Source organism: Urtica dioica, chromosome 10 (genome assembly GCF_054948205.1).
Source record: "Urtica dioica subsp. dioica isolate 48M chromosome 10, U.dioica_male_clone48M_v1_H2, whole genome shotgun sequence".
In the NCBI taxonomy this organism is placed as follows: domain Eukaryota; kingdom Viridiplantae; phylum Streptophyta; class Magnoliopsida; order Rosales; family Urticaceae; genus Urtica; species Urtica dioica.
In genome coordinates, this window is record NC_142765.1 from 17878817 (window position 1) to 17890620 (window position 11804).

At 36.2% G+C, this 11804-nt stretch overlaps 2 protein-coding genes across 2 annotated transcripts; both read right to left on the bottom strand.

The window, feature by feature from the left end:
• Positions 1 to 2569: 2569 nt before the first annotated feature.
• Positions 2570 to 7439, bottom strand: CNGC16 (cyclic nucleotide-gated channel 16). Its single transcript, XM_089627871.1, has 6 exons — positions 7059 to 7439; positions 5918 to 6127; positions 5174 to 5490; positions 4979 to 5090; positions 4273 to 4509; positions 2570 to 3262 (listed from the first exon to the last, which is right to left on the bottom strand). Exons 1-6 carry the CDS (start codon positions 7437 to 7439, stop codon positions 2570 to 2572), a joined length of 1950 nt encoding a protein of 649 aa, XP_089483997.1.
• Positions 7440 to 8831: 1392 nt separating this feature from the next.
• LOC149383661 (putative pectate lyase 2) lies at positions 8832 to 11193 on the bottom strand. The gene is made up of 4 exons (XM_089629513.1): positions 10855 to 11193; positions 10006 to 10361; positions 9325 to 9460; positions 8832 to 9047 (listed from the first exon to the last, which is right to left on the bottom strand). The coding sequence occupies exons 1-4, from the start codon at positions 11107 to 11109 to the stop codon at positions 8832 to 8834; spliced, it is 963 nt and encodes a 320-aa protein (XP_089485639.1). The 5' UTR covers positions 11110 to 11193.
• Positions 11194 to 11804: the final 611 nt, after the last annotated feature.

Consider the following 11804-nt stretch of genomic DNA (forward strand, 5'->3'; position numbering starts at 1 on the left):
TATCTTAACTATGATAATATATATATATATATATATATATATATATATATATATATATATATATATATAATTATATTCATTTGAGTTGGTAGCTCATGCTAAACAACTCCCAAAAAAGACAATTTTTTTTAACATCTCCATTCTTACAATTTACGATACATAATTAATTATATTACAAAAGGCAAAAATAACCTTAAAGGCTTAGACCTCAAATAATTTTTCTTTATTTGAGGAGGTTTTAATAGCACCTCAAAATGCATGAGATTAGCTTTACTACCTAAGATATGATATAGTAGGTGATTTTTATTTCTTTTTATTACCTCGAAGTTCCACTTCTGAATATTTAATTTTAGGCTTTTTGTGTGAATTAAGGGAGCAATTGCGCTCCGTTTTTTTTTTTTTCCTTCTTATATTCCATAAACTTGTTCAAACTCTCCCCTCGCACATATATGAAAAATAAAAACGAGTGGTACTAAATGAGAAATTTCATTTTATGGATCTAAAAATTAACAAAATATCGAGATTAGATTTTATATTTTAAAAATATCTAAAAATATATTTTTGTCCCAATTTCAGACACAAATACAATTTTGAACAAATAAACTCATTTCACTTTCATTCTCTATCTTCTCAATCCCCCATTCGATCTTTCACGCTCGATTCCGACGAGATATAGCTAAATTCGACGAGATACGAGGGAATCCGACGAGCTTTGATAATCTAGAATGACAAACTTTCACGTGAATTTGACTTTTTCCGCTTAAAAGTATGAATTTTATTGTATAGCATCGTACATTATCGTACACTATCGTATATTATCGTACTTATAACGTAATTTAATATGTATGAATTTTATCGTACATTAAAATTATGATGTATCGTATCTCATCGTATTATATCGTACGACATCGTATATTATCATACGTTATAATTAAAATGGTGTCATCTCATTCCGTTCGATGCCTCATAGGAATCATACCAAGTATTACAGTAGAATTAATAACGAGCAAACCTAAGGTAAGTTCGTAAATTATAACGTACGATAATAGACGATGCCGTACGATATAATTCGATGAGATACGATAAATTATAATTTTAATGTACGATAAAATTCATACAAGTTATAAAGTACATTATAATTATAACTTACGATAATATACGATAGTGTACGATACCGTACGATAATGTACGATGCTATACGATAAAATTCATATTTTGGGCTTTTTAAACGGAAAAAGTCAAATTCACGTGAAACTTTGTCATTCTAGGTTATCTTAGCTCGTCCGATTCCTCGTATCTCGTCGAATTTAGTTATATCTCGTTAGAATTGAGTGTGAAAGACCGAATGAGGGATTGAGAAGATAGAGAGTGAAAGTGAAATGGACTTATTTGGTCAAAAGGGCATTTGTGTCCGAAAGTGAGACAAAAGTCTTTTTTTTTTTTTTTTATATTTTAAAATATGAGGTCTAATCTCGATATTTTGTTAACTTTTGGATCCATAAAATGAAATTTCTCTACTAAATTATATCAAATAGCGTAAATTGGACATTCCATTGCATAGACGGCTCCACCAGACCTAAAAGTTATTTCCAATGAATTAAATAAATATAAGATAAATTAGTCAATATAAGATAAATTAGGCAATGAAGTGAATTATTTCCACTTACAACTCTCTTAATTTTTCCGTGTAAACATTCAATTAAGAAGCTGATACTCACTCGAAGAGTCATATATTTCCTCAAAGAAGTTAGCCTCCCACATGTATAGTAGAATGTAAATAATCCCATGGTCTACCTATTTAATGCAATCAAACCCTTCCAGGCCTGTTGTACGCTTTAAATTTTTTTTTAATATCAAACCGTTTATAGAAATTTTTGGATGACACAATTAATTTCTGAAAGCTCCATTTCCTAACAATCAAGAACCGACACGAAAGACAATGATATATTTTTTTTATCTTCTTCGTGCCAATTTTATCTAAGCTGAGGATAACACCAAAACTCTCTATTTAAATTTTTTACATAAAATAAATAATATTCACAAAATTTATATAATACTATTCATTTAGTGTAAAATTACACTATATATGTAAAAGCGTTATAATAAATTCATATCAAGTTATTAAAGTACACATATTTTAGACTAGAAAAATAATTAATAGATAATTAAATAAAAAAATTGGCTACATAAGCCACCTAAACTATAAGAATTGTAAATTAGCCAACCTTTGGTAAATACTTTGTAAATAGCCAACTTGCATATGTGGCAGCCTATTAACTACATAAAATATATGTTTGACTGTGTTAAATAAGTCTTTTATTAATCTGTTAATAAGTTTACTTGGCTATTTACAAGAAATTAACTAAAGGTGGACTATATCTCAATCCACTATATCCGTGTGGCTATATAGCTTAATAACCCTAATTAAATTAAATTACTTAGACTAAAGCATATTTTAATAATACTCTCTTTGGTGTAAAATACAGTGTGCTATCATTGAAGAAAAATATATAAATTTGGTAAAAAAAATTACACCATATTTGAAATGCTGTTAGGAGGTACTGATGAATCAGCTGTCGAAATCATGATCCTCTGGCTTGAACAACTTCTTGGGCATGTCCAAGCTATCATTGACATTTCCCACTAGCTCATTGCTAGGCCTAATAATATCATCATCATTATTGCTACCATTATTTGTGGGGCCCAACCAGGAAATGTTGTAGTCATCAAAGCTCTTGTCCAAGGAGGTCGAGTAGTAGTGAGCCTCGGCTAGGGCGAGCTCGGCGGCCATCTTGCGCTTCCGGAAGCGCCTCCACGAGAGCTGGACGTAGCACGCGGCCCACGTCCGCCACTGTTGGGAGTAGTACCGGAAGGCCTGTTGGAGCCTCTTGCTGTGGAGGCGCCGGAACTGGCCGGCCACGAACCGGAGGTCCTCTGCGCGGAGGGCGAAGGCCTCGACCTCCGTGAGGGACCTCACGGTGCGGGTCGAGAGGGGGAGGGTCGGGGCCGGCGGGAGGACGAGGGCCCATGTGAGGAGCTCTTCGCCGCAGAAGTCTCCTGCGCGGAGGGCCGTGGAGTTGAAGAAGCCGGAGCGGCCGCCGTCCGTGGTGGAGCTCTCGAGGTGGCCCCGCACCACGAAGAGCATCTCGTTCACGGGGTCCCCCTCGCGGACGATGTACGTGTCCTTCGTGTTTAGGGACGATACCAGCCGCTCGCATATCGCGTCCAGCAGCTGGTCGTCCATCTGCGCGAAGAAAGCTACCTAAAAAAAATTGTGATTTTATTGATTGAGTTGCGAGATCACATGTGTGTAGTGATGCATCACCTATAGTTTGATGATAACAATTAAATAAAATATTTGTGAGCAATAATAGACAAGAAATTTTGACATCATGAATATCAATTTCAGAATACTCAAAAACAAAATATTTACGTTCGGCCAGTGGCGGATCCAAACTCGGAAGGAGGGTGGGGCCAAAACTGAAATTAGACTGAAAAAAAAAAAACCGAATTTTTTTGGGGGGGGGGGGGAAGGCCACTTGAGCCCACCACCTGGGTCCACCCCTGCGTTCGGCGTTAAAAAAGAAAATCAAAGAAGCGACATTTAAAATACTAAACTAAAAAGCGGGAGTACAAGATTTTTGGTGTATTAAAAGGAATTTGAATGTAAAATCCAGAAACAAATTCGGTTTATTTACATTTCATTAAGTGGTTTGCAAATTGTGCTGCACATTCTCTAACGAGAGCATCGAGTTTACTGTCAGATTGTGTATTCCATGAGGAGAATGTTCCTATGAAAATTCAACTTTTGATTTCACAAGAGATTTGAGATTAATGAAGTCACAACTTTCATTCAATAACAAAAAAAGGAATTTGATTTTCCAATTAATACTAATGAAATATATTGAGGAAAATAGGTTTAACTTTAAAGCACAAACATAATTTTAGAATTCCCGAAAACAATATTTCCATAGGTGTTTAATTTTTATTTATTCATAGAAATTACCTTAAAGTATTTAGCTTGAAGATTGGAAGTATATCAATTTTATTTAACATATTAAAACTAATAAAATATTACAGGAAATAGGTCGAATTTCAAAGCACAAAAGACTTGTTATAAATTTACTTCATTCTCAAATATTGTTCAACAGTAGTAAATCGAGCTCTCAAAAAAACCCTATTGTAAATAGCGAGAATAATTTTGATACTTACGCGATGAACTAGGGCGAGGCATACCCTATTGTAAATAGAGAGAATAATTTTGATACTTACGCGACGAACTAGGGCGAGGCATAGATGCCTCTGGATTTGGCGTCTCAGATCCAGAGGCAAGTCTTGCAAGATGGATTCTTCATCAACACCTCTGGTGGCGATCCATTTGTATTGGACGAAACGGCGCACTCTCTCTTGGAGCTCTGGAGGCAGCTGGCGGTGCCTCATCCACTCCTCCGTGTCCCGCCTCTTCACCCTCCACTCCTCCAGCCTCGTTGACGTCGATTGCAAATACGACTTAATTCCCCCAAGAAAACAAAAAATCCAATAAAATTTAATTACAAAATGTAAACTACAACTAACCTAACATATGTATAGTAAAATATTTGCTAGTGGAAGTTTTTGTACTAATGTAGTTGTAAAAACATATTAATGGTGCTTTAAGCTTCTTCGCTTAAAATTAATATTAAAAAGTGTAATATTCTAACGAAAATGAATAAAATGCTACATATAAAATTATATTATAAATCAAAATGTCACTAGGGACAGATCCCATGAATGACAAGGGGGTGCTAAAGCCCCCCCTCAACTATCAATTTTTATTTAAAGATTATTATTAACATACATTTTATTATTATTAGCCCCTTTTGAATTTGTTTGTTTCATATTAACCCCCCGAACTAAGCTCTCTAGCTCCATCCCTAGTCTAGCATAAAATTTAGAAATTATTCGCGTTAAAAAAAAATAATAATAATAATAATAATACCTGCATGTTGCCGATTAAATGCGAAAACAGAACCAAACCCGCGGAGCAAACAAGAATTGAGAACAAAATCTCGGAATCGATGGTACTCGTGACAATGCTTTGTCCGTATGAACTGCGTAGAAACATACATACAACTACAAATACAAATATACAAATAAAAGTATGTATATCAAATACAAACACAAATACAAGTACCTCAAACTCCTCAAGCCCCACCAGAGGCAGTAAAAGTACTTTTCGGCGAAGGTGGTTGAGGCGATGCGGTTGGTGAAGGCGTCGGCGAACATGCCAAACTCGAAGCCGTACTTCTCGTTGCGAAGGGCATCGCAGTTGGAGAGGGCTCGTGTGGCCTGGAGCCACGTCATCCTCTCGGGGTCACCCGCGTTGCTGCAGTCCAAGAACGCGGGACGGCACGACGGAGAGTGCGTCACGTTCACCTCCTTCTCGCACTCGAAGCTCCAGCACCGATACTGCCTCTGTATCGACATCACGTACCACGACGACCCCGCCAGCTGTACTGACAACAAACACCGCTTTCACATCATCATCGTCGTCGTAATCTGGATATCCTCGTTAACTTAGGACACGTTGCATTCTTTTTAACCTTTTGTTTCTTATGTGTTCAGTGGCCAGTGGCGGAGTTAGAATTTGAACTCAAGGTGGCATTTTTTATAAAAATATAATATTAAAAAAAAAAAAATTAAGGGTGTACGATTAATTTTCCCGAGGGGCAAATGTGAAAAAGCCATATAATTTTCGGGTTGAAAATGTTAAAAAAAAAGGGTAAATGAAAAGTTAAAGGGAAACTTGAGAAACCAAGCTCAATGTTACTTCACATTTGAAAATTATGTTTCATGTTGAATACTTTAGGATAACCAAGCTTTTGAGTATGTAAAACGTCCAAAATAAGATGCAGATAAATTGTGTGGGAGGAGTTACATGACTAGCTAGGATGTAGAGAAGGAGATTGTAGGCGGCACCGGCCCAAGCGGTCTTGGCGATGGCACCCGTGGTTTTGACGATGCGACGATGCAGAGGAAATATCAGGAAAAAGCGAGGCACGTATTGCACCAACACCATCAGGGACAGCAAGTGGTTTGCATGCGCCGCCGCGTTCTTCGCCATCGGGATTACATACCACGTCATTATCTGCCACCATACTCGCGAATAGCTAAGAAAAAAATAATAAATGCAATTGCTTGAAAAATTAAGAGATATCAAACTAGCAAAACATAACAAAATTTTAGATTTTTATAAAAGGCCCGGGGTTCGCATGTACGATCCAGATTGACATATATTCCGTTGTCCCAAGTTTTTTGTTATATTTTTTCGGGGTTTAAGGCACCATTTGGGTTGGGTGTATGACAAGAATTATTACTTGAACATTGTCCTACATATTCATAATCATTAGAAGTGAACCACTAATACAATTATTTTCGGGACATCGGATTAAGAGTTCTAAACTTAAGAGTCTGCTTGGAAGCCGAAAAATGCATGAGAAAACAAAATGAGAAACCTCTTGTACTTTCGTAGTGCTGTTTGGATTGAGAAAATTTTGAGGAAAAGGATTCAAAAGAGAACATAATGAAACACGTATAACTAAAAGGGTAACTTCATTTTTCATGAAAAATAAAAAAATTCTTCCAACTTTTTGAAAATGTACGAGTCATGTCTCTCTTCTCACCATCTCCCTCCATTTTTCCTAAGAAAAATTCTCGACTTCTAACACAACAAAAAATTTGCTTTGAAACAAATCCTATTCTAGCATTGTAGCTCCAACTATACGAGGTCTTATTCTTCGGTCTCTCGTAATCTACTGCTCTCAGGTATTCTACCCGTTATATAATTAATGTAAATTTCGAGTTTCAAACACATCCTAAACATCTTAAAAAGTGATTAAATCTCTTTTAAAATTAGGTGAAAAAAAAGTCCCTCTTCTCACTATTTCCTTTCAATTTCCCCCAAACAAAATTTTCTGTCCTCCAAAATTTTTTATTTTCCTTCGTAAATTCCGAGTTTCAAACACATCCTAACCATAAAAAAAAAAAAATTTGATAAGACAATTTGCAAATGTAGTGACCTGTGGGAGGGGTAGCGCGGCGGCGAGGTCAACGACGAAATCGGAGCGAAGGTATCGGGACGCGATGGCTCGTGGGTCAGTGACGAGCTCTCCTCGGCCGAAGAGGCGCGAGGTTGGGGACACGAAGGCGGAGCGGAACTTGACGATGATGTGGAGAAAGTAAAAGGCGTCTGCCACGGTGCGCGTGACGGTGACCACGATGCCGAGCCTGAGGTCGATCCCCACGCACGCGGGCCCGCCCACCACCGGCAAAAAGAAGTAGAGCGGGTCCACGAACATCGCCACCAGGCACGCCACCAGAAACGCCCGGTTCCACCGAGCCACCCCTTCCGACCCCGGCTCCACCACCCACCAACCAACCCTCTCCGACCGCCGTTTCATTTTTTTTTTCTTTTTTTTGTATTTATTGAATGGACGTGAATTAATGCGCGCCGATTGTTTCTCTTGTATTTGTAACGCTGTGTGTATGTGCATGCGTAATAGTTTTTTTTTTTTTTTTTTTTTTTTGGGAACTGAACTTGTTACGTGTTTTTGTGTCAATAATAGTCTCCATATTTATAGAGTTTAATTCCATATTTTGACGAGGTAGTTATTCGTGATAAGTTATCACTGATAACAGATGTCTGTTTTTTTTTCATTATTAATAAAAGTGTTGTGATATTCTATTACCCACGTGATAATGTTGACAGGCTAAGAAATCAAAATGTCAGCAAAGACCTGAGTGATATACGGATACCCTCGAAGAATAATATATAGCTATAGGTAAACCAGCTATTGAGAGAAAGTGAAAGAGAGTTGAGATCAAGAATTAATTGACATAGAAGAAGGGTATTCATTCAACTTCCATGGAAACTCAGTACGCTACACTGTCAAACCCACACATATATGTGTAATTAAATATTTGTTGGCATACATACATGGGATATAATACTCATAAATACAAACTTACTAATCTTATCTAATTTTTAATTCGAAATCTAACTTACTAGAGTCTTATTGAACACGTTAATAATAGGGAAAATGACACATATATACCTTGTGTTTTAGTGAAATGTCGAGTTTAACATTTGGTTTTTAAAAATGTCGTGATCATACCCTCTGTTTAACTAAAATGACGAAATTATACTCTAAAATAGACAACAGTGCCACAAATCTTCTTTTTATTGACTTTTCATTGACGTTGACTATAATATTTATATGTAAACACCAATTATCTTTATTCATTCACGTCATATATGTAATTTATTAGAAACTAAAAAATAAACAACAGTCTCTTAATCGTGAAAAACGCAAAAAAAAAAAAAAGGTAAAAATCGACAGTTGATAGTCATCAAAATTACAGATTCGAACAGAGAACCTAGGATTTAGAGTTGCAATTCGAACACAGAATGAAGTCATCTCTTGAGAGATATGAATTTTACTATTTAATTTCAATTTCAGACTATTTTTATTTCAAAATTGGAAATTTGGAAGTTATGATACTGTTTTGAATTTGATTCGGTTTTTCTTATATAAGAGTTAATACCAATGAAAGAGAGATTTGTGACACTGTTATCCATTTTAGGGTATAATTTCATCATTTTAGTTAAACAGAGGGTATGATCTCGACATTTTTGAAACCAAACGTTAAAGTCGACATTTCACTAAAACACATGATATATATGTGTTATTTTCCCTTAATAATATAGAAATCAAAGCTAGACATTTCGATTTTCCAAGAGAACTATATATTACTGTAACTATAAATATAATGACATTTTACATCCTCTTGACTCAACACCTTGACCTCCTCTTCTTAGAGCAGCGTAGAGAACCCGCGGATCTTGTCATGGACCTCACAGACTTGGCATCTGCGACCCCAAAACTCTGTGGCCGACTATAATTTGGCGTCGCTCCTCCTTTTCCTGTCTGAAAAAACAAAGCGCCGTTTTCGAAAACATCTCTCACTGAGAAGAACTTGTTTCCGGCATCATGCATCCTCGATGTCACCTATTTTTTTAGGATATTGTTAAGTAGTTAGAAACTATAAATTTTGTTAAGAAGTCGCGATTATTTTACGAAAATGTTAAGTTTTGAATAATTAGATTGCTAGAGTGAATAATTATCCGAATTTTTTGTCGGCAAGAACGATTTTTCAAACGGAAAAAATATGTTGGCATTTCGATACATATGACGGAAATTTTTTCGTGGAATTGGAATCACAGCTACATATCTCGAAATTTGGTTGTGACAAGAAATATATGGAGGGAATGAAAATGATGGTGACCTCTTTATTGCCTGATTGAGGAGCAATGAAGAGATTGGCTTCGCTCTTGACTCTTGGAGTCATGCTTCCTCCGATGGCATACTGAGCCCATCCACTGTACATGTTGTTCGCTACATGTGCATATCCATGTCGAATCCTATATAATTATATTATCATCACAAAAAAAAAAAAAAAATAAGGGTGAGATGTTATAAATGACCAAAGCAATTGTTTTAACATGTCACAAATATACAATATAGGTAAATGTACATGATTAACACTAAACCTATACTTTTATTTTCTTTTCAAAATAGTCTTTCGGACGAAATTATTAATTTTAAAAGAAAAAATTCAACATTTTAGTTAAAACATATTAAAGAAAATATTAGCCATGGTCATTTCTTTATAACTATGTATAATTTTTTTATCTGTTAATATATATATATATATATATATATATATATAAATAAGGACGGACGAAGTTAATGTCCAGCATAACTTAAGCTTCCCTAGGCTTTTTAACCAAATTTATTTATTTTTCTTATTTTTACACTGAAAATTTACAAATCAATCATTATTTTATATTAAAATAAATAAATAAAAAATTCATTTAGAGTAGTCTATATATAATGAATTTTCAAAAAATTAGTTAATTGCAAAATAGGTTGAAATAAATAAAAGCTGTTAAAAACAATATATTACCTAGGCATTCTCTGGTTACAGTGAGGACCAAAATGGTTGTAAATAACGGTGACTCTCATGTTCTTGTCACGCACATAGCCGTCGTCGTGGCCGAGAAGCATCACCTTGTCCTGATTTTTGAACCAGTTGTTTGATACGGTGACATCAGTGGAGCCCCGAGTGACGTCCAAAAGCCCGTCCTGGCACTCGTAGAGGGTATTATGGTCAATCCACACCTTAGAGGCGCTGACCAGCCTGATGGCATCGCCGTCAACACGGCCCAATGACACCACTTTTCCGTGTGGGCCCATAACCGTGCTTGGTCCCTGGGCTTTGCAGTGGTGAATGTTGAGCCCATGGATTATAACGTTGCTCGCCTGTAAATAAATTAAAATATAATGTTTCGTGCAAAAAAAAAAAATTAAAGTAATAAAATACTTAATATAAAAGTGCGTTTTTAAAAGCTGCCATGATCATATATTATCCTGAATTGATGGAATTTATATTTTAACTGTAGAATACTACTTTAAAATTTCCAATTATGTGCTCCTTGCAAATACATTACTTTTATGTTTTTAACAGTAATATAAGTTGTTATAGCTGAATACCCTATTGAATTTGTAAAATATCCAAAATTTGTTTAAATTAGTGAAATAATTAAATATCATGTTTCGATATTTTTTTAATACTGTGATTTTATTTTTGGAAAGTGATCAATCAATTTTATAGTACTATACTAAAAATGAATCTTTGCATGAGATATATCACGTTAAAAAGAACAAAACTAACTAACAATCCAGAAGTGTTTTCATAAGTAGTTACTGAATATCTTAAAACTTATTGATCAGAACGGTATAAATATATTCTTACTTGGAGAACTGTGAGACACGCATTGCCGGCGATGTGAACGCTAACCCCTCTGCCGTCAATGGCGGTGAAGCTACTAACGAGCAGCGGCCTCTGTAGGACTATAGTCATGTCCTGCCGGAAAGTGATCCAAACTTTCCTTTTCAACACCGTGGCTCCGTACCGGAGCGTCCCCGGCCTCGGCCGCTCCGGCGAGTCGTCGCCGGAGTCCGTCACCACGTACCGCACCGTTCCGGGCCCCGCATTTTCTGCCGCCATCTTCCCCGCGAACCCCACCGAGCATGCCGCCAGTCTGGCACGGTCCCGCCGCCACCCCGGGTCCCGCCTCCAGCACCGGTCGATGACGTTGCCCGGCCACCTGGCGCGCCCACGGGCCGCCACCTGGCGGGGAGAGAGGAGGAGGAGGAGGGTTGATATTACGATGAGCAGGAGGAAGAACTTTGAGAGGATACGTTACGTGTGTAGTCATTTGTTTTTTTTTAATGGAAGTGTGTTTATTTTTTTATTTTTGGAAAGAGGATTATATATAAAGGGGATATATATGTGTTTGTTTTTTTTTTGTGATATCTATATTTAGGTTTGTTTCCTTTTTTATTTGCTGTGAAACAGCCACTAAATAGTTTGCAAACGCGGGTTTCCTATTACAAGAAAATAGTTTGTTGATGCAAAATCACATTTATACACCATACCTATTTCTTTTTCTTTTGTTTTATAATAATAGTACAATTATTTAGTTAGATATAATGATTTTTTTGTATATATAAAGTGCAATTGTTTTAATTAAAATATTTTTTTTTTAGGTTTTAGAGGTTCCAATTTGGGACCTTTTATGTCCGCCCCGGACCCCAAGGATTGGAGACATGGTTTTTTTTTTTTTTGGTCGGGGCTTTGATCGGAGACATGATAGATACAACAAAAGAGAGGTTCAAAGCACAAATCAAATATCTGCATTT